The sequence below is a fragment of the Callorhinus ursinus genome, unplaced genomic scaffold (genome assembly GCF_003265705.2).
Source record: "Callorhinus ursinus isolate GAN/ISIS: 27379988/994484 unplaced genomic scaffold, GSC_fseal_2.0 scaffold10, whole genome shotgun sequence".
In the NCBI taxonomy this organism is placed as follows: domain Eukaryota; kingdom Metazoa; phylum Chordata; class Mammalia; order Carnivora; family Otariidae; genus Callorhinus; species Callorhinus ursinus.
In genome coordinates, this window is record NW_027397072.1 from 51,812,913 (window position 1) to 51,836,556 (window position 23,644).

Here is a 23,644-nt window from a genome sequence, read left to right on the forward strand (position 1 = left end):
CTCTGGGCTTGATCCAGTGTAATGGGCACCCTAATCCCTCTGAAGACCCAAATCAGCACAGCACACACTGAACAGTTAATCTCCCATTTTCATTCAGTGGGCCTAACACATTTCATGAATATAGACAGAAAAATTGACAACAATAATTCTAAGCCTGACTTTCTGTGCAGTGAGGAAAGTTGAGAGTGGGGAGGAGGTCTCACTTGTGTTTTCTCCCAGGATGACCACTTGAATCAAAGAGAAGAGTTCCCGGTCAAATTCATTTGTCACCAAAGTTACAATGTTAAACTTTGCTTGGGTCGCTATATGGAACTACTTAGTAGTTCCATATAAAAAGTCTATTTTTTTTAAATAATTTTAAGCAGGCCTTCATTACCTATGTCAACCCAGAGGTAGATACCCTAGACTGTGCTGAGTGATTTCTCTCATAGCACAAATCATTATCATCAAGATGGTAATAATATAACCCAACGCTGGGTTTATGGTGAGGCTATGGGCTGATGTCTACAAAGAGACTTTATGACCTGTAAAGTTTACTGTGATAAATATCCTTGTTGATACTGCCAACATCATCAGTTTGATCCCTAATACCAATGTCCTAAAACTCAACACCTGCATAACTAGAATAATGATATGATGCCTCTCATTTTTTAATTAATGCCCTCAGTTTTAAGCAACGGAGACTATTTGCTCATGCACGCACAAATGCAAATGCAGACATAACATATGAGTACTTATGCCTACATGTAGACCAAACCCCCAAACACACAAGCACCCCAATTTCCAACCTGCCCCACCCCATTCATACAAAACCTCTCATGCCCCCCAAATCCACACAAACATGGGCCCACAGCCAGCTACCATGTTGATTCAGCAGAACTCTACATACTCATAACAAAAATCACTTAATTATTTCCACAAGTGGAACACTGGGCTTTCAACCTTTTGTTGACACTCCCTATAGTCCTGCCTCTATGTCTGCTGTAGAGATCATGACTCTGCTTACTCCGACTTCAGCTGGACCAGCAGAGGTGGGAGGGAAGGGAAGACATTTAACCAAAATGCTGAATTGCTTCCAAAAGGCCCAGTGAGTAAGTGTGCCTGAAATCTAGCAAAGTCAAGCAGATGGTAAGCAGAGAAGGGTCAAGACCTGATAATTTGACTACTGGCCTGTTCCAGATGGGAGACCCAAGTGGGGTGGGGAACCTCTGGGGAATGCCAGCTTACTAGCCCTCTCCCCGCTCTGGAGCCTAAGGTAGGTAAGATGCGTGAGCTCATGACTTGGTCCTCTGAGGACAGCACGACCACATACACCCATGCAGAAAGCCCAGAGGAATGGGATCTATCCAGTAGGGTGAATGAAAGAAAAGCCCATCAGAGTCTTCTCACCTATGAAGAAAGCAACGAGACATCACAAATTCAGAATTTGTGATGGTCCAACAGGGCCTGGGCAAAAGCTTTCCTTACCTTCTTCATTCTGCTTATGTAGACAGTTTTGCTTAGCTAGAGTTCCAACAATCTACTTAAGAGAAAAACTATTTTTGAAGGCTTTCCCGGGACTGCTGAAGCATTTGTCAAACTAGAGACACTCAGCTATCTTCAATTCAATTTTAAAAGTATTTTGGGGGAGCCTACTATGTGCCAAAGCCAACCTACTTTCTAGTTACTGTGTGCATTTTCATACACAAAATCACATTACTCTTCAAATATTTTCTATTTTGAACTTGCTGCTACTTCGGTCTGGCTTCCCCGCCCTTCAGTTAATGTCAGAGAGGTGTTAAAGGTACTGGCTTGGTTAATAAGCTTCAGTGAGCATCCTCGGCGGGGGGCGCATGGGGGGGGTGATGTTTACTCAGCCATGAGCACTGCACCGAGTTCCAAGCACTGTCCTGACCCAGGCTACAGGGCAGGGGCAGCAGGGACAGGGCAGTTAGGGGTAGGAGGGCACGCAATGAGACCTCAGAGAGAACTTCTTGTCCTGCAGATTTCCACAGAAAGCTGAGCATTTTTTCGCTGAGAAGAGATGAACCTTTTTTCTCTGGATGGGAAAACAGGTCCCTCGCAGACCAGGGAAAGATCTTTTGGGAAGAGGGGAGAATATGGCGGGTGGAGGCAGACACAAGGAGGGCTGGTTGAAGGGGGCTGGGGCCTCCTCCTGCCTGATGAGGCCCTGGAGTTTGCCAGACAAGTTTCACCCCGGGCTGTCCCCCCTGCAGTGTGCATCGAGGGAGGAGGGGTGCACCCCCGAGGAGACCACAGGAATGCCAAGCAGGGGAAAGGCGCCCGGAGCCAAGGGCTCCGGCAACGAGGATCCAATATCGGCGGGTGACTCCAGCCCCCGTAACAGGAGAGACCGTAAAGTATGTGCTCTGCTTCCCAACCAGCAAACACAGCAAATAACCAATTACTCCAAATAGCTAACAGATTTCGGCTCTGATTTCCCTCCCCTTGCCTCCCCTGTGCCTTCACTTGTCATTTGATGGGCGATTTGTATTTGCTCTGAGAAAATGAGAGAAGGAATGACTCACAAAGGAAGGACCAGATTACATGCAGTGACAGGCATCAAACCTCCCTCATCAGAACTAATGGGAGTGGGGGGAGGCCAGGCTGCACTGGCAACACATCTGAACCAGAGATATTTTTAAAGAAGTACAGTTTTGTACTTTTGAGCACATACAGTAATTCTTGCTAAACCAATATTGCCAAATATATGTCCTTAGGAAACCTACTTTAGGGAGAAGATAGGTATCTTCTTAATTAGCACATCTGCTAGATACCAAAGTACAGGTAAAACCCTTCATGTTATTAAAGTTAAAATACTCCCCCTCAAACGCTCAAGTTCAGAGGTGCAACCGTGAAGTTCTGAGACAAACTACCTTGGATGCCTTCTGGAAATGCTTCCTCACTTGGGAGCCACACCCTGTAATTGATTCCTTTGCTCAAAAAACCTTTGCTTCAAAGTCTTGGGATAAACTGTTGTCAGTATTCATGAGCTGCAATGAGGCATTCCCCCAAAACTTGGAATTAAGGGAAATAGGGCTGCCCTCAGAGAATTAGACCGTGAAATCAATGCAGAGTGGTTCAGAGCAAGGACAGGCAAAATCACCTCAAAGCAGAAGAGTGGCTCTTACACTAAGCCTTAACCCTAAATGGGTAGGTTGTATTAATACATCTAGAGAAAGAATATGTCAGTGAAAAAAAGGAATTGACCAGTCCCACAAATACAAGAGAAGGGAGGGTTGGCTGTTGACAGTTGCGCACATCAGTACCCTCACGATGGTCCAGACCTTTGGAGTTGGATGGATCTGTCCATCTTGGTCAGCTGCCACTAAATTTCAAGTAACAGAACTATCTCTCCTCATTCCGATTCTTTACTCATGTATGATCACAACTGGGCTTCCCAATTGCTGAATCTGCAAGATACCATGGGCTGAGCCATAACCCGAGGTCATGTCCCCCGGGGCAGAAGTATTTCTCACTGTAAACTCATAAACTGTCAACCTCAGTTTGAGACTTGAATAATGAGTATCTAGCCCTAAACTCATCAGGTGTCTGAACCCACAAGGATGAAGATCCACCCACAATACTAGAGAAACTTCCCCCAAAAAACACCCCTGCCTCGTGGGCCTGGTGGGAGAGAGTCAGCTCTCCTTTACTTCAGAAACTCCTTATATAGGAGTCAATAGGCAAGGACCTTGGCCCTGACCTAGTTAGCTAACACCTGGCTGCCACAACAAACAGAAAACAAGCCCTTCAGTCCCATGGAAAAGAACTCTGATCCTGCTTTCCTTCTTACTTCTCCTACCCTGCTGATTCCTAACTGAGCAAGGTAAAGACAGAGCAATCTCAGACTGTTTTCTTCTTCCTTTTATAAAAGCTCGAGATTAGAAGTGGTCCCCTGCACTAAATGGACAGAGCCCTCTGAGCTCTCAGTACTTGACAAGCAAGGACTTCCCTCTGTAAGGACAGATAGAAAGAAGAGAATAAGGTCGGGCGCCTGGGTGGCTCAGTCGGTTAAGTGGCTGCCTTCGACTCAGGTCATGATCCCAGTGTCCTGGGATCGAGTCCCACGTCGGGCTCCCTGCTCAGCAGAGAGCCTGCTTCTCCCTCTCCCTCTGCCTGCTGCTCACCCTGCTTGTGCTCTCTCTCTCTCACTATCTCTCTCTCTCTCTGTGTCAAATAATTTTAAATAAAATCTTTAAAAAAAAAAGAAGAGAATAAGGTCTAAAAGAAGGGGAGCAATATGAGGACTAAGACAAGTGTTATGTTAAAGAACTGAGTAAAAGACAGAAGAAAAATGACTACTTTATGTTCATAGAAGTCTTAAGAGGATACAAGAAGTTAGAGTATGCAGTCCTGAAGGACATATAACCTGCATGAAGACAAATATGACTGTCAAATGCAAAACTATAATAAAGACATCAATTTCTAGCAAAATGACAAACAAGAGGGCCAGAGAAAGTCTCCAAGAACACCTAAATTAACAGACAAGATGTCTTTAAAATCCTTTTTAAACGCATGCTTGAGCTGATGGGAATGTAAAGAAAATCCTTGGGGGCAAATGAGAAAGCAAAAATCCGGAGAAATAAGGAGCCAAAATGCAAACTAACTGTGAGGCCCAAAAAGCCCAAGTCGGACATTTAATTTCAGTGAATCTGGGTTTGTAGCATTTCCAGGCATCTGGTCAAGTAAACACATATCCTCTATGAAAGAATGTAACTTTCATCCGGGCCTCAAAGAACTCTCAGATAAATTTCCAAGGAACATGAGTTCACAATCAAAAATAGTATAAGACATAAGGAACAAGGCACCATGAGCAAGAGTCAGCTAGAAATACCAACTACATATCAGACCTGTTAAGACAACAGGAAACAGAATTGTCAGAAATAGGCCTTTTTAAAAAAACTGTTTAAAAATATAAAAGACATTAAAAATTATGGCAAAGGAGCAAGAGACTTTCAAAAATAAATAAGCTGATTGCAGGGGGTGGGGAGGGAAGAACTTTTCAAGATAAAAATATAATACTTAAGACAAAATTTAATAGATGGGGTCAAATAGCCTTTAGAAACAAGGAAAGAAAGAAAGAAAGAAAAAAAGAAACAAGGAAAGACTTAATGAACTAGGAGATCTATCTTCAGAAATTAGCCAGAGTTGCAACACAAAGAAACAATAATAACAATAATATGAAAGAAAGTTGAACTAACATGGAGAAGAGAGAATGTCCATCATAGATCTAATCAGAGTTCCAGAAGGAAATGATAGAGAGAATGGGGAATATGTAATGTTTAAAGAGATAGTGGTTGAGAACTACCCAGAACTAATTAAAAGAAGAAAAAAAAAAAAAAAAAACAGTTCTCAGATTTAGGAAGACAACAGCACAATGGAAGCCAGAAGATAGTAAAATAGTCCCTTCAAAGTGCTGATAGAAAATAAGTGTCAGTAAAACTAGTATTTCCAAAATAAGGGTGAAATAAAAATATTTTCAAGAAATAATTAAAAAGTGAGAAAGTTTACAATGAATTGATTCTAATCATAGGAATTTCTACAAGCTCTATTTCAGGAAGAAAGAAGATAACCCAGGAGAAAGAAGACTGGCATAAAAAACAAAATAGCAAATGCTGGCACAGCTAATGGAAAATGGATTACTTTAAAAAATGATACTGCTTTTTAAATGTCACTTATTTATAAAGGTATAACTAAAATATTGAACAGAAGTTTGTAAATTGGTATGTGATTGGAATTAAAGTATTCTAATTTCCTTCTGGAACTTATTCTGGAGGAGGCTATAAATATTAATTAGACTTAGACTTTGCTAAGTTGAATATGCATGATAAAGTTTCTATACTAATCACTGAAGGAATAGAAACAATGTATAGTTTTGAAACTGAAAAGGGAAGAAGGAATGAGGAGGTAATCTTTCAATCCGAAAAAAAAAAAAAAGCAGAAAAAAGGGCAGGATGAATAAAGACAAAAAATATGATGGAAGAAATAAATCCAAATATATCAGTAACCACAGTTAATAACTGGACTCTTCAACCCTCTAGTTAAGAAAATAATATTGCCAGAACACATAAAAGAAAAAACAGAATCCATCTATTTGCTGTTCACCAAAGAAACACCTAAAACAAAGTCACAAAAAAGTTGAAAGTAAAACAATAGAAAAAGGTATACTAGGAAAATACTGGCCAAAAGAAGCTGGTGTAGCTATATTAACATGAGACAAGACAGACAAAACAGTCTCATTAGATATTTTAAATTTAAAAGTAGATATTTTAAAAGGCAAAGGGGCAGAGGTTCACTACATATCATTAAAGGATTCAATTTTCTAGGAAGATATGAGAATTCTTAAAGTGTTCATGGCTAATAACACAGCATCAAATATGTAAAGGAAAAGTATCATAAGGAGAAAAATGACAAATATCAAATCAAAGCAGGATGTTCTAATATACCCTCTCAGAAATTAATGAATGACACATACAAAAATCAGAATAAAAATAGATTTAAATAACACAATTAACAAGTCTGATCTAAATGGATATGTTATATGTAAAACCCATTTGGAGACTAGACATTCTTTCCAAGCAAACACAGGACAGTTGCAAAAATTCATCATGTAATAGGTCATAAAGCAAGTGTCAAGAACCATGACATATAGACCACATTCTCTGAACCGTAGCACAGTTAAGCTGAAACTAGTAGCAAAAAGATAACTTAAAACCTAAGCTAGGAACTTCTAAAACCTATTTTTAAGCAATTCAGGTATAAAAAAGAAATATAGCAAAAATCAGTAAGTACTTAGAACTGGAAAATAACAACAACAACAACAACAACAACAAAAACAGTCATCAAAACCTGTGGGATGCATAAAGCAGTACTTAGAGGGAATTTTATAGCATTAAATGCTTATATGAGAAAAGAAGAAAGTTTGAAAATTAATGAACTAAGCATAGCCCTTAAGAGGTTAAAAATATAATAATCCTCCCCAAAAACAGAAGGAAGGAAATGATAAAGAAATTAATAAACCAGAAAACAAGGAAACAATAAAATATCAACAGAGCTAAAAACTGGCTCTTTGAAAAGACAAAAAAAATCTGACAAATTCTGGCAAAAATAATAAAATATAACATTAGGAATTAAAAGGAACATAAATGAAAGAAGAAAAAATTGAAAAAGTAAGAGGTTATTGTGAGAAATGCCACATCCATAATTTTTAGGAATAAATGGATAAATTCCTATAAAATATAAATCACCAAAAGTGACTCACATAGAAAAAGAAAACCTCAAAGGTCCTATAGACAGTTTTTCAAATTGTATTAGCAGTTTAAAATATCCCCAAGAAAAATACTAAGTCTAGACGGTTTTAGAAATGAATCTACCAAACATTCAGGCAAGAGATAATGTAAATCTTTTTTCATTCATTCAGAGATTAGAAAGAGTATGTATGCCCCAAGTCATTTTATAAGATTAGTATTATCTAAATACCAAAACCTGAAGAAAACAGTATCAGAAAAAGAAACTTCAAGCAATCACCACTCACAGTAATTGATGCAAAAAAAAAATTCCTAAACTAAATATTTGCAAACTGAATCTAGCAATGCAGAAAGAAAATAATAATAATAATATATCATGACCAGGATAGAGTGTTTCAGAAATGCAAAGTTGCTTTAGCATTTAAAAAAAAAAATCTCTTAATGTAATTCACCACTTTAACAGATTAAACAAATTATATGATCACCTCAACAGATACATTAAAAACATTCAATAAAATTCCATATCATTCATGATAAAAACTCTTTGCTAACTAGTAATCATTTGCCTGATGCACCAGTGGTGTAACATAAAAATATTCACTTTTAAATTAGAGCAGATAAGAATACTCTTATCAGTTACATAGAACATTAAACTGAAGGTCTTAGGCGATGCAATAAGATAGGAAAAGGAAATAATAAAAAAGAAAAAGAAATTAGCAGTACACAGAAGAATCAAAACTGTGATTAATCACAAATTATATGATAGACTACACAGAAAAAAACAGAAAAATCATCAAATCAGTGGAATTAATAAGGGTTTAGCAAAGCTTCTGAATATAATATCAGTATATGAGAATAAATTCCATTTACATACAAGCAAAAAATAATTAGAAAATGTACCTTTAAAAATCCAAGTAAAAATAACAATGAAGTACAAAATAGCTAGAACTAAATCTAATAAAAGTTGTACCAGACTTTTTTGGAGAAAATTATGTGTCTATTGAAAAACATTAAAGAATAGCTAAATAAATGGAGATATTTATCATGTCCGTGTTTAAAAGGCAATATTATAAAAATGTTCTCCCCAAATTGATCCAGCAATTCACTCAATCACAAATCACAACAGTTTTTCTAAAGAAGTTGACAAGCTAATTCTAAAATTGAGATGGAAAAGCAAAAGACAAGAATAGCAATGACACTTCTAAAGATGAACAAGGTAGGATATTTCCTTTATCAGATATGAAGGTTTATTATAAAGCTATAGTAAATTAGACAGTACAGTATTAGTACAGGAAAGACCAATGGAACAGAATAGAGAGCCACAAACCAACCCACACGTATAGATCAAGAAAGGATAGGTCATTCTATGATGATAAGAATTCACTGGCTATCTACATGGGAAAAAATAAAAAGAAATCTAATCTCTATCTCACATTTTGCACACAACACAAATCCATTCCAGATGGAATAAGGACTTAAGTATGAAAAAAGCAAGATTTTAGAATTTTAGAATTTTGAGGAAAAAATGTAGATTAATATCCCGTTTAAAAATTTTTTTAAACAATGCAAAGATGGGGGGCAGAGAAAGAGAGATATGAAGTGAGAGCCTAAGAGATCCAAAATATATATAACAGGAATTTCAGAGGAAGAGGGCTTAAAAATGACTAGAAATTAAGGAAACTAACCTAATAACAGAATTTTCGAAGAGCTGATTCCTTGGATGAAAAACAACCATAAAAGTAAAAATGATAACATAAATCACAAAATTAGGAATGAGGATAAAAACAGAACAGATACAGAAATGTTTTCTTTTATTGTAGTGATATATACAAATTCATACTAATGTAATAAGCAATATCTGGGAATATCTAAGCTACCAAATCGACAGAAGTAGAGAGTGAACAAAAAATTCCCTTCCAAAATAGATCCTGGGCCCACTTTTCACCAAAAAAAAGACAAGGTAGATGTATCTTATACAATTATACAAGCTATGCCTTCCTGAAAATCTAAAATTCAAAATTCACATAACATAGCACCATTTTCTTTTGTTTTTAAGATTATTTATTTGAGAGAGAGAGAGGGCGTGCGTGCGCATGAGTGGGGAGAGGGAGAGAGAATTTCAAGCAGACTCCTGCTGAGCATGGAGCCTGATGGAGGGCTTGATCTCATGACCCTGAGATCATGACCTGAGTCTAAATCGAGAGTCTGACGCTTAACAGACCAACCCACCCAGGCACCCCACATAGCATCATTTAAAAAAAAAAATGGTAAGTATCCTATTTATCAGCTAAACCATAAATACAATTCACTTGGCCACCACCTTTTAAGTTACATGATTGTTAATCATTTTTCAAATTTAGGTTGATTCATATTACTATACATTTTATACATAAAGCAAGATTATTAATTTTTTTCTATTAACTGTTTATTTAGTGCAATTTCCAATGTGTGTAATTCAGATTCAGAGTGGCTTTAGTGTATTTTCAAACCTCTAAGAAACAGTAATTCTCATGCGGTAGAGACTGTTCAAGAGCACAGCAAAAGAGAGAATACCTCAAAAAAATATTTTATGAAACTATTATAATTCTGATATCAAAACCTAACAGAGACAACTTAAAAGTGATACTTATTAATAGAGATACAAAAATCCTAGGTAAGTAAGAGCAACTCCAACTCATGATCTAGATTAGAAGTTCTCACAAATTTGCCCTTCACCAGAATCAACAAATACTATTCATTTTCTCCGCTAACAATCTAAGGCACGGAGTCAGCTAAAAGCTGGTATACCACTAGAGCTCCCATAGAGGACCTGCAAGCTTACAAGAGTCACTGTGTTGGTTTCCAAACCTGTTTATGCCAGTTGTACTAACATGGTAATTAGATCAATAAGTCAATATCACAAAAATATATACAAACTGAATTTAAAAAGAAAGGACATCTTATCTAGAAAATGGATTTAATGATTTTTTTAACCGATGAAAATTAAGAATGAGATTTTTAAGTTTTTATTCAAATTCCAGTTAGTGAACATACAGCATAATATTAGTTTCAGGTGAATCACAATACAGTCATTCAACAGGTGAATTCAAATAGATGATGGGGATTAAGGAGTGCACTTGTTTGATGAGCACCAAGTGTTGTATGGAAATGTTGAATCATGAGTGAGATTTTTTTAAAGGAAGGGTATGGGAGGGAGGAATCGTAAATTTTTAAAAGGACTCCACAGTCTGATTTTTCTGCAGGTATCATTAAGATCTCATCAAACTTTATAAACCTAAAGGAAAAATCATAGATAATACATTTTGGATGTGGCTTATACCAGAAGGATGACATGACACTCTAATAGCAGATCCAAATTTAAAGAGGCCTTGGCAACATCAAATAATTGGCATAGGAAGATACATAGACAGGGTTAGAAATAAAATGTTTACGGTGTGTATGCATGGCTTTTAATCAGTCCCCATTCAATCAACGTTTTCAATTAGCCAACCAACTACCTGTGTTGATTGCATTGGATAAGAGGACTTCAATTATAGTAAATTATAATACCATGACCAATTGACCAATTTGGGTTTACCCCAGGAATGCAAGACAATTGTACATTGTATAAATAAAACAACAGAAAACAAAATAATCATCTTGAGAAATGCCAAATGGCAGTGGATAAAATTAAATTCCTATACCTTATTTTTAAGCTATTAATAAACTAATAATAAAAGACACAACCTTGACAAAATCAAGAACATCTATCTGAAACTACCAATAATTATCACAATTAATGGGTAAATGGTAGAAGCTTTTCATTAGAATCAGTAACTAAACATGTATGCTCACTAGCAGGTCAATTATCAAATGTTATTCTGGAAAAAGGAATAAGGTATAATTATTAGAAAGATAATGACATATATTACTGTTTGAAGAAAACCATCTTACTTACCTGGAAAACCCAACAGAATCAATGAACAACTCTCAGAACTAATAAAGGAGCTTACTAAAGAGTCTGGTTCAAAGTAAATATACAAAATATTGTTTCCCTATATTCTAACAATAAGCAATTAGACCAAATCACTAAAAAAAAAAAAAAAAAAGATATTCCATGTAGATAGCAGCAAAGGCTATAAAATGCCTAGGACTAAACATTAAATGGGCTGGACCTATTTAAGGTAAACAAAAATAACTCCTCTAAGAAAGAAAATAAAAGACACTAGTGGAAATTAGTATCATTAATGTCCAATGATAGGGGAGTAGTTAAAACTTTATGGATGTTCATATAATGGAATGACATGCAACCACATTTTTAAAGAATATAAAGATATGGAAAAACATCCACAAAATACATTTAAATAAAGGAAAATATAAAGGAAAATACAGATTATAAAAAAGTACAATATGATTCCAATTTTGTTTTTAAACAAAAGGATGCACACATGCATAAAATATATCTAAAAATGTAAAGCACATCAAAATCTTAACAGTGCTTATCTCCAACTGGTAGGAATACAGGTGGTTTTCACCTTCTGCTTTACCCTGTGTTGTGTTTTCTATATTTTCTACAACGGATAAATCAGAAAAAATTAAAACTATACATTGCCTCTTCCTAGAAATCCATAAGATGCCAATACAGCAATGCCTCTCCGGCACCATTAACAGAATTTAACTGTTGGCAGGTCCTATCTCTTAGGGCTCCCCCAGCAGCTCAAGGGCTCTCAATGTGGGACTTCACGAGGACATGGTGAAGGCTAAACACCAAGTCATCTTCCCTGAGGGACCCACTAAAAGATAACACCAAGAAAATCAGCCCAGTTGCAGACTATGGGCCCTGGCAAACCTCCCAGAATCTGCTCAAGACTACCAAGGTTCCTCAGTCAACACACTTTTCATGCCTCTGGGAGGGACAGAGAAAATCAACCTGCCATTGCCCACAGAAGTTCTTGGGTCCCACGACCCAGCGGTCCAGGTCTAATCTAGAGACTTCCCTGTTTCCACTGGCCCATGCAACCCCAACCAACCCTCTGGTCCTCATGCCAGTAAACAGGATTAAGGTAAATCCCAGGATTAGGTAAAACCCGCAAGATACACTAAGAGATGACTCAGTGCTGTCTGTTTCTGAGAATCTTCCCCTAGCTGGCTCCCCACCCCTCCTCCAAGACACAGGACAGGTCACTGTTTTCTGCTGGATCTCAGGAAATACAGTTGATCCCAAACAACATGGGTTCAAGCAGCATGCGTCCACCAAGACACAGATTTTTCCAATAAATACAATACAGTGTTGTAAATGTATTTTCTCTTCCTGATCATTTTCCTAACAGCATTTTCCTTTCTCTAGCTGACTTTATTGTAAGAATACAGTATGTAATACACAAAACATACAAAATACGTGTTTATTGACTATTTATGTTATCAGTAAGGCTTCCTGTCAACAGTAGGCTATTAGTAGTCAAGGTTTTAAGGAGTCAAAAGTTATCTGTGAATTTACTATCGTGCAGGGGCTGGTGCCCCTAACCCCCATGTTCTAGGGTCAAATGTACTTCCTTTCTTCCCCTCCCACTCCCCTTCCTCCGTTCTCTTCCTTAACTCCCTACCCCCACCCCCAGCCCCCCAGGGAAATCAAAGAGCCCACAAATAGGTAAACAATACATACATGAAGACTGGATGGAGAAGATGCCATGTTAGTGGGGGCAGAGCCCAACAGACCGTCTGCAAGCTACAAATTAAACACGCTGGTTAGCAACAGAATTAGAGAAACCACTTCAGGGAAGACTGGACAGCCCCGAGGAGGGAGAGCTCCAGCCAGGGAGGCTGTAGAAGCTGTGGGAGGAGCATGTGTTTTGGAGTTAGATAAGACTGGTCTAAATCCTGGCCCCACTACTCTATCAGCTAGCTGTGTCACCTTGGTCAAGCCCCCTGACCTCTCAGAGTCAGCATCCCCATCCAGAGAACAGGTACAAAGCCCGGTTTCCAGGGCAGCAGTGAGTATGGAGGAGATGAAGGCCGCGCACAGCTATAGCACAGCTGAGGCACATGGAACAGGCTCGGCCAACACTCCCTCTTGCCCACTTTCGCACTGCCCTTGGCACCACTCGCTCAATGCCATGCTCACACGCCCTCCCTACTCAGACCTCCCCATCTCAGATGTACTCCAAGCTCCCCATCATCCCTGGTGGTTTCTTCTAACAGCTGGGCCACACCAACCCCTGCTTGGGCACGGTTCCTAAGTCTGGTTTCTGAGCCTTTTCTCCTCAAAGGCAAGAACCAGGGCATCCTACGGCTTCCCCCCGAGTCTGTAAAAGGGGGGACTGTGAGAGTATGAGAGCCCAACACGCCTTTGCTGTCCTAGACAAAACTTCCGGCATCCTTTTCTGGCATCAGATCCTTGCCTGCCATCTTCTGGTCCTGTGACTCAGTACTTTATAGGGTGAATCCCTGGGCTGCACGGTCCAGAGAGCCTCAGGAGTCAGGACTGGAGACAGGTGACTTTTTCAGAGACCACTATAATGGTCCCAGAGAAGGTAACAGTGCTCTGGGTGGATGAGTACCCGTCTAGGCAGACAAAGCCAGGAAATGCATTCCAGGCAGAGGAGATAACAAGTGCAAAGGAGTAGAGGAATAAAATGTGGCACAGCCGAGAAAGCAAATGGCTCAGCTCGGGAAGGCAGGCATTGGGCAGCAGGTAAAGAAGACTGGAGGGCTGAGGACACTTGCCAGGACACAGGCCCCCAGGGTTAGACCCCGTCTGCCTTTGAACCCTGAGTAGGGGGGCTCTGGAAGACTCCACAGGTGGCTGTCCTCTCCTTGACAGGAAGAACCTGGGAGACACACTTACCTGGGGGTCAGAAAGGGCTCAGGAAGGGCAGGAGGCAGTCTGCTGGGACCCGGAGGGGAGCCTTGGAACCCACAGACCCAGCCCTGCCCTGTGAAGGGGGAGTCACTGAGGAGATCCTAACCACCCCCAGGCCAGCCTTACGGCTGCTCAGAGCCAAAAGCACGGGCAACGGCCAGTGGGCAGCAGGCCAGGCCACTGGATGGTGCCGGGGGGCCGGCCACATGTGTTGGTGGATGTGGTGTGACCCCTAGCAGAGACTGGATGAACTCCACACAACCCCACCCCCGGCCACCTCTGCCCCTCCCGCTCTCATCCTGAACCTCACAGAAGCCTTCTTGTTATTTTTAATACAGTTTGTTTTTAGAAAGGTGAGAGGGAAACCGGCAGTTCACCAGAGCAAAAGGGAGAAAAAATAAAGCTAAACACAGTGCTCCAAAGATCTGGTCCGGCTTCTGAAATTACACGTTCCCCTTTGGGACTCGGGCATAATTTGCTGCTCCAGTTCTGGGAGCACGTTGCCACCTTCACGGCGTCCCAGAGACTAGAAGTGGGGCAGCGGGCTCCAAATGAGCCCCAGCCGGGGAGCCGGGGGGCGGCCGGCCTCAGCACCCCCCCCCCACAGTGTGGGGAATGGGCTTCACGCCTCCTGATGTCCTCTCCCTGCCAGCCTGCATTTCCCCAGTACCTGCCCTCCTCACGCGCATGCACACACACACACACACACGCAGTCCCACTGCCAAGCCCATGCTCCCACTCCTTCACCCACCACGAAAGCCCTCCTCTTCCCTCTGCTGTTCTGACCCCACTGGCCTTTGAGGCCAGCCACCCCCCAAGAAGCCTTCCTGATCACTTAGCCCATTCTGACCCACACAGGCCAAGAGAGTCCCTGATCTTTGTCCCTGGCTGGTAAAGCATCTCCTGTAAGATCAGCAACACACCTCTCATCTCTCCCAACCAGGGTGAAAATTTCAAGGTGTTCTCCTCTTTATCTCTCTTCACCATGCATATGGTCCCCACCCTCAGACATTCTCCTTCTCTGGAGACTTACAGGAGAGCCCCCCTACCCAGGGTGGGCTCGCAGAATGATAGGCAAGAGTCACTCGTGACCAGGTGACTCCAGGGGCATCTCAGTGCCTGCACAGTGGGAGATGGGCAGGGTGGGCAGGGGCACCGCCTCTACCCTGAGCTTCCGGACCCTCAGTAGGAGATGGGGGGGAGTAAGCTCTGCGTGTGTCCTGCACACTCTTTCTCTCCACCGCTTCATAATCAGAACATGAAGAACCAGCTCAATGAAGATGCAGATTAGTAAACAGAGACCCCAACTTTATTTTAAAGAGAGAAATGGAGTCTGACTAGGGGTCAGAAAGAGAAGCCCAGGAGGGGGGTGGAGGAAAAGACAGAGAAGGGTATGTTGGTAGCAGCTCATTCCGATTGTGTCCTTGGTTGGAGGTGATGCCTATTTGTCATAATTATCCTACATCTTCCAAATTTTATATAATTAACATGTATTTATAGCCAGAGAAAAATTAATATATCCTTTTTTAGAGCAGAGCATTAAATGGAATGAAATAAGCTCTGTGCCCCCTCTTTGAGGATATACCCAGGCCTGCCCTCAGAATGTTAAAAGTCAAGGCCATGATTCCTACACCACCACCTACTGAGTCTAGACACACCCTTGGGAGCTTGCCCACACACCTGCCCCCCAGCTCCCCCACCTCTCACACACACTCTGTACACGCATACACGCCACCCCACCCCCAGGCTACGGGTCTAAAATCTACACAAAGGAGAGCCGCACAGACCAAGAATAAACTGTGGAGTTAATTCATGTCAGCCTATCTCCTCCAGGCCCTGATCACCAGAAAAGAGTTCAAGAGGCCAGGCAGCCACTCCCATGGGGTCTCCTCACCCCAACATGGCTGCCTACCTAGAAGCCCAACAAGGCTGAGTGGACAGATCTGCTTATACATGCATTTTGGACCATCTCTAGAATTAGCTGCTCCTGAGAGAAACCAAACATTTCTAGAAACCTGAAAAACTCTCTGCCGTGTCAGCCCAATGACAACATTGGCAAAGAGTCTGAGATGACATTTCTAATGTGTGGCAGACTCCTCCCAGGAACTGAGCCAGTGATGGTAGGAAGTTCATCAGCAGAGAGGAAGTACCACTGAGGAAGGAGACCGGAGGGACTAAGACCAAAGCCAGATCTGGCAAGAGCATGTTTGAGGCTAGGGAGGAGTCCTCAGCTGGGTCTGCAGCCAGGACCTAGTGAGCTCAGCAGGGGGGACCACATCACCATGAGCATGAAACAGCCTGCTGAGAAACACCGGGTGGACAAACAGGAGGCAGGCAAAATCCAGATTCTGCCAGACTTCCCGTCCCTCCAGTCTCCAGAGGGCAGGGACTTCTACTTTAGCTGGGGGAGGGGAGAAGGGCTATGAGCCCAGCCAGAATTATCTGGCAAACCATTTGGAACTGCTGCCCATTGCCTCTGGGATCTGCCTCAGAATGCCTGGTCCTCCCAAGTGCTAAGTGGTGTGCAGGAGAGACAGAGGGAGCAAAAGATTTCCTGACCAACCAAATATGATTGCTGGATCTCAGAGGAAAACACAATACAAAATTGGTTTTCCCCAAGCTCCCCATCAGACACCATCAGGCCAGGGCTTCCCGGAGACCAGCCCTGGGCTCCCTGCTGGCCTCGGGGTTCCTTGGGAGAAGGGCTCCGTCTCCTCAATCAGACAGGGAGCTCCATGAGGGCAGGGTCCAAGCCTCCTCCATCAGAGCAGGCAGATCTCACTTCCTCCTTCTCCTGGTCCACCTCCGAGGCCCTGTGAGCCCAGGCCCTCCACATGTGGCCACACCACCAGGAGCCCAGATCCCAGCTCCTCACCCTTTGGGCTGGCCAGCAGCTCTAGCCAGAGTGGCCATGTGCTCCCACAAAGAGCGCAGACCCTGCACTGGCTCAGACCCCAGCCCCGGTTCACTCATGTCAGCGCCGGGAGGGTGTCCAGACCGGGCCTCCTCACCGTCTGCCTCTGGCTGTGCTTGTAGCCAGCAGGACTCAAAATAGTACCCCCCCCACACACACCCTCCATCTGAGTCTGTAGACATTTTGAGGGCAGCACACACAGAGAACGGAAATCCTGCTGGGCAAGCCCTGCACTTCCCTTCATAGACTCAGACAGCCCACTGAGGGGGCGGGAAACAGGAGCCAGGATTGGGCAGACTGGAGTTTGGGGCTAATTATCTGCCTAATTCAGCTACAAACACCCACCCAGGCCAGAAGGCACTAGTATTGAACATAGCTGAATCCTGGGTAGGACCATCCAGAATCTCCACTTGGATTTTCCCAGTCTAGAGAAGCTCCTTCTTAGACCCATACAGAGAGTAGGCAGGTCATCCATCCATCCATCTGTCCATCCATCCATCCATCCATCCATCCATCATCCACCCATCTGTCCACCACCCACACATCCATCCGTCCAGATGGACTTCACTGAACACCTCCTTTAAACCAGTCCTGTGTTGGGCATTGAGGACACAAAAGGAATGCACCCAGTGACTGTCCTGAGCCTGGTCTGGGGAAGGTGGCTGACATTTGCAGAGACATTCAGGACCTAAAGCAAGGGCAGTGATCAAGATATAGACAGGACTTGCAGAAGAAGGGAGGGAGCCAGGGACAAATCCCAGAAGGAGGTGACCACAGCTAAGCCGAGTCTTAAAGAATGACCAGGAATAGACCAGAAGGTGTCCCCAGCAAAAAGGATGGTGGACAGGACCTCAGAGAGTCACAGAGGTGGGAGAGACGAAGAGCATGGGGCTTCTGAGGACTCTTAGCATCAGAGAAACTACAGAGCAAGCCTCTTGTCTCAGCAGCAGCTAGGCCCACACCAGAGATGTTCCCTTGGAAGTGGCACAAAGGTGAAAGATGCACAAGCAAAAAAGAAGCTGAAGTCAGTCTTAAATGTTAGAGGGAAGCCCTGTAAACACATCTCCAGGACAGCTTTGAGGATCCCGAGCCCAACTTAGCACCCCAGTGTGTTCTCTTGCTCCCGAGGCCGGTATTTGTTTGGTGGTTTAAAGAAAACAGAACCTCCTGAAGTGGGACACCATCCCTGGGTCAATAAAGAGGCCAAGAGCCTAAGGACACACGCATTGTCTACACTGGCTGGAGGCTCTGCCTCTGGGCAGCAGGGAAGCTCTGGGAGCCCCAGGTGCCAGGGGTGTGACCAGTGACCGGCATCATACAAAGCCGAGAGGAGGGTGACAACCTAGAAGAGACAGCAGGTCGAGGCTGGTGCTCACTGTGAGGCCATCTCCACCGCGGGAGGGCCTGGGTGATCTTGGCCCTACAGGAACTAGAGCAGCCTAGGGCCCAAGGTGGGGACAGTGCTCCCTGCTCACTAAGAGATGTCACAGACCCCCCTGCCATGCTTTTCGGCATTGGAGTCTGGGTCAGCAGCTGGCCTTCAGTTGCCGAGTACATAGCAAAGGGATGCCTCTTATCTGTCTGCAGGGTTGGGTTCCCTTGGAATAAGATCCCCCTCCTGCCCCTCACCCTTTCTTTTCCTGGAGGCGGAGGGAATGGGGCAAGAGGGACTACTGGCTTGGACACAGATCTCTCCTTTCAGCTGCTTCCAAGGTACCCCCACACATGAGCCTATAGATGAATCTACCCCTAAGCAGGGTTCTGGCTGGGGTAAGGCAACGGGGCTAGAGCACCCCCAAGACTGCCTGCTCACTCTCTCCCCTGTCTTCCTTCTCTCTTGTTTGCAGCCCCCACCATGATTTCCTGAGTAATTGTCAGGGGGAGTCTTCAACACGGCCCCCTAAGCAGAGGGCCCTTTTTTTTTTTTTTCCACATGCTTTGGGGAACATGACTGGGTCTTGCACAGGAGACCACACACAGCCTTCCCCCAACCCCTCCACCCCACTCGTGACCAGATTGAAAGCTCCCATCTGGGTCCCTCCACCTAGACGGTATCCAGCCCCCAGGGCACGAGGGAGATGTCTCATAGAGGCCCTGGGGTGAGGAAGGGAAGGGAGGAGGAGAGACGGGGAAGCGGGAGGGGCAGCCAAGGCCAGCGGAGCCCGAGTCTCTCGCAGGGACCCGGTGCTCGTCTTACCTGCACGGGGATGAGGGGTTCCTTGTCATCGATGTCAATGAGCACATCTTCCCCAGGACTGAGTAAACTCACATCATCTGTAGGGAGAGCGGTACCCCGCCCCGTCTCCAGCCACAAGACTCAGCAAGGGTTCGGGGACAAGAGGCCCTCGGCCCTGCACGCTTCTCAGTCTGTGCCCTTCTCTTCCCACCAGTTCTTCCCTCTCCATCCGTCTCTCCCATCTTTTTCTCATATTCCCTGTCTCCCCAGTTCTCTCTCTCCCTACTCATCCCATGGAATCCCTGCCTTTCTCTCCCCCTCAGCTCTTCCCCCACACCCCCCCCACAGCAGCCCTGGCTTCTCAGCAGCCCCAAGCGGGGTGATGCCCTGAGGAAGGCAAGATTCCCGCCCCCCTGCTCCTGGTCGGTTGAGCAGAAACCACTTCTCGCTCAGGTTCTGGTAAGAGGAAGCCTCCCGGGCACATTTCACCTGGGAAGCCCCAGCTGCCTCAGCCCCTCTGCCCCGGCCCTCTCCCTCAGCAGCCCCACCCTCTACCTGGGCCGCCCTGTGGGGACGGACTCTCCTCGGAGTACAGGTCACACATGAATCTCTCCAGGGAGCGGATGGTACACTGGCCCACCACGGGCCGACGGCCAAACTGGCGGTTGTCGATGACCTTGATCACGATGGGGGGACAGTAGAGCTCCTCCCTGGGCAGCATCTGGGCAGAGTGGGAGGGGAGCTCTGGGCAGTGGCCTGAACCCATCTCTGGGAGGCTTCGGGGTGGGGGCGCTCTCCTTCACAGAACAAGTTCAAGGAGCGAAGAACGACTATAAACCTACACATAATCCCCAAGAGCCATAAATCCAAAGTGGTGGTTGGCTGAACCCCAGCGCTGGCCGGGGGAGGAGAAGACACACACCTTTTCAGTCTGCCTCTCGAATGCTGTATGCAGAGGCTGACTTTTCCCCCCACAGCTTTACCTTCCAAACATATCCAGCTCAGCCTGAAGCTAAAACAAGTCTACTTTCCCTGAACCCTCACTGGTTGGGGAGGGGAAGAAGGGAAAAGTTGGCCCAGGTCTCAACATTTCTTGCAGACAGTGCCCCCCAAGCGGATACTCAAGAGTTGGCTTACAGACCAGATTCTTCTCCTCCCAACCCCAGCCCCAAAAGCACTTTGAACACAACTTGAAATAATTTATATGCTCTCCTTCGGTGGCGGCTTTGGCTCAGCCAAGAGGAGGCTCCTGTTGACAGCCACTGGGCCTGGAATTTCTATAGTGCTTTCATCTTGCAAACCATTTTCCTTTCCTCAGACTTGCCTTACTCCGGCCACTAGGCCCAGGCAGCCCAGGGAGCTGCAGAGGGCTGGGGGCCTGGGGGCCCTGGGGGTGAGCCCACAGCGAGGCTGGAGGAGGACCCAGTCAGGGAAGGTTTGGAGGAACTGCAGAAGGTGAGAGCCCTGACGGGCCCCTGGGGAAAGCTCCAGGGGGCTGAGAACTGCCCTGGTAGGGAAGGGTGGGTCCTTGGGACTTCTGTGCACCAGGTATCTGGGTAGGAAGGAGCAAGCTGACCCCATTTGTGCTGCTCACAGGTTTCCACTCTTCCACAGACAAATGAGGTGGGAAAGATGCCATGACCTAGACAGGATCCCACAGGGAGCTGCCCGGAGCCCTGAGGACATTCTAGGCACCGAGAGCCTGGAAGGGGACAGCAGGGAGGTCAGGCTTACCACTTCCATGAAAAGGGTGCAGATGTCGAAGTTGGGGTTCTTCCGGAGGTTCTTGATGACACAGGACTGCACTGTCTGGCCCCCGCATTCCACCACGAGGCTGGGGGAGGAGATGCTGGCCAGCTGGTAACTCTTCATGTTCCGCAGGCCCCACGCCAGGATCTAGGGACACAGAGTGAGGCAAGGGGCTGGGAAGGCCCCAGGCCCCAGGCCCCAGGCAAAGCCGGGGCCAGGAACGGGAAGGGCCAGGCTGCCTCCCCACCGCCCCCCACCCCACCGCAGAGCCAGGCTCACCTCTATGGCAGTACGCTGGAGAACCGGCTTGATGTTCTGGGGAACCACGTAGATGTTGGCCTCCCTCTGAGGCGGTGGGTAGGGCAGGTCTGTGTCCTCCGACTGCAGGGGCGTGACAGGCAGGACAGAGATAACGGTGGCAGGAAGACCAAGGCAGAGAGATGAAAAAGTTGGGGCAGAAAGGACACGCATGGAGAGAAGGAAACAGAGAGAGGCAAAGGCACACAAGTGGGCAGGCGGGCAAAAATGAGAAAACGAAGTCAGTTTCTGCCAGGCACCGTCTTGTCCAGCGTCACCATCTGAGCACCTTGGCCTGGGACTCAGGTCACCTTGCTTCACACGAACCCCTCCTCCAAATACAGGCTCTGAGGCACCAATGAGCTGCTCAGGGTCTCCCCATCCCCCTCCCCCACACAGACACATACACACACTGCCCACTTGCATCCTACCATGCCCACTCCAGCCCCGCTTGGTCCCAGGGAAGACCACGTACCCTCCCCAGCCTGGTTCTCCTGCCTCCAAGTTCAGACCCTCCCGACCTACCATCCACCCTGGTGCCCCATCTCCATCCCCTACACCACGCCCAGGCACCTGCCAGCCCCAAACCCCCACCTCTCACATCTGTCCACCATGAAGACAGAACACCTGCTCTGTGAGCCAGAAAGAAAATGTACAAATAGGAGAAGAGGATGTAAGTGCCCATCGTCCGTAGGCACTAAAGGGAGCTGCTGGGGAGGCTCCTTCACCACCACACACCAAAGATGAGAGCAGCGTGTATCAACTGCCTACTGAGGGTCTGCCAGAAAGACCGGGGCAAGAACCCCCAGCTATCACGAGGAAACACGCAGGGAAGCAGCTGGAGCAAGGCAGGCAGGTGCCGCTGTGGCTCAAGCAACTACCAAGTCTCACAGTGGTTAGGAGCACAGGCTCCACTCCACCAGCTGCTGAGTTAGGTAAGTTATTTCATCTCCCGGTGGCTGTTTTTTCACCTATAAAATGGTTATTCAAAGTTGCCAACCTCTCAAGATTAGTGTGAGGCTTGAAGAAGTTGACACTAACACTCAGAAGAATGCCTGGTTCAACAAGAATGCCTGCCACAACAGCTCTACTAGCCCACGTGGCACCTTTATGGCAATTAAAGAAAGACGTGCCTTCCTGAAGACTCTTTACTTCCACGTCAGAAAATCATCATATTTTACCATTTTCTTAGAATAAGACACTTTACTGCCACCTACTGGAAAATTGTTCTAATAAAAACAAATACATGATGTCTGCTCTGGTAATTGCTTCTTCCCCTTAGACACAGAGCCCTTGTGCAGTGCACAACCCACACATCCATACAAGCAGGCCCTGACACTCGGGAAATGTTGACTGTAAATAAAAGGGCTATGCTGGATACTTTACAGAGCTTGCCTCGTGTAATCTCATTTAATAAACAATGGAATCAGTGGATTAATTCTCCAACGGACTTGCTTTGGGCTCCTTCTCAAAGGATGGTGCATCCATGTACAAATGCTCTGACGTAGATGGCGGGAGCAGCTGGAGCACTGACACACATTGGCTTCCTCCTGCCTCCATGAATCACTTCACAACCAACCCCAGCTGTCACTCCTGCCCAGCGACACACTGATGACACCACACTTCCCTGACCTGCAGCGGTAAAAAGCTCATTTCTAGAATCAGACAGACCTCAGTTCTAGTTCCAGCCCTGCTGCTTTCTAGCTGTTTGACCTTGGGCAAATTACTCAACGTCTGTGACTCATTACCCTCATATGAAGATCCAGGATAACAATACCCTCACGAGCCCGCTCCAACAGTCAGTGAGAGAACAAACAGAAAGGGTCTGGCACCCAGGAGCTGCTTTAGGAAACTGTAGCAACAGCAGGGATGACCTGATTGCTGTCAGTCCCATTGCTTTTACCATTAGCGTCGTCGCTCTCCCAGGGTGACTTGAGGAGAACCCAGCCACCAGAAGCATCTCTCAGAACAACACTGGCTTTGTAATTAACGATTCCCGTGTCCCGCGGGCACCAAGCAAAGGAATTCCTAATCTACCTCCACACCTTCAATGCAGGTGACGTGGGATTGGAAGCTGCTGCATTTTCAGACTGGCTGGGAGACAGGTGCTGTCAGGAGGAGGGGCCATGTGCCGAGCTGCCCCAGGGCACAACTCCAGGGGGCGCTGTGCACATCACAGTTCCCATAAGCAGTGGCCTGGAGAGTGGAGGCAGGGCTCTTTAAAAGAAGGGTTTTGCTTGAAGTTCATGGTCTGTTCGTGGCCTGCTTAAGGCTGATGCCCAGCCCATTGTGGGGGGTGGGGTGCAAGCCAGGGCCAAACGTCCAAGACCAAAAGGAGCACAAAGAAGGGATCAGAGAGGCAGAAAGATCAAACCTTTCTCCCATGCTTATACCGTTCTCCTGAACCACCAGGGAAACTC

General features: G+C 45.4%; 1 protein-coding gene across 23 annotated transcripts in view; it reads right to left on the bottom strand.

The window, feature by feature from the left end:
* DYSF (dysferlin) overlaps positions 1 to 23,644 on the bottom strand; it is a 205,960-nt gene that overhangs the window by 44,025 nt on the left and 138,291 nt on the right. For 14 of the 23 annotated variants that reach the window (XM_073897539.1, XM_025868432.2, XM_073897544.1 and 11 more), the window contains 5 exons: positions 21,207 to 21,308; positions 20,913 to 21,074; positions 19,734 to 19,899; positions 19,200 to 19,276; positions 12,892 to 12,954 (listed from right to left, as the gene is read on the bottom strand). In XM_073897539.1, the coding sequence (XP_073753640.1) occupies positions 12,892 to 12,954; positions 19,200 to 19,276; positions 19,734 to 19,899; positions 20,913 to 21,074; positions 21,207 to 21,308 (570 nt within the window). The remainder of the gene's footprint in view (positions 1 to 12,891; positions 12,955 to 19,199; positions 19,277 to 19,733; positions 19,900 to 20,912; positions 21,075 to 21,206; positions 21,309 to 23,644) is intronic. The other 9 variants (XM_025868437.2, XM_025868436.2, XM_025868429.2 and 6 more) reach the window with 1 other exon arrangement.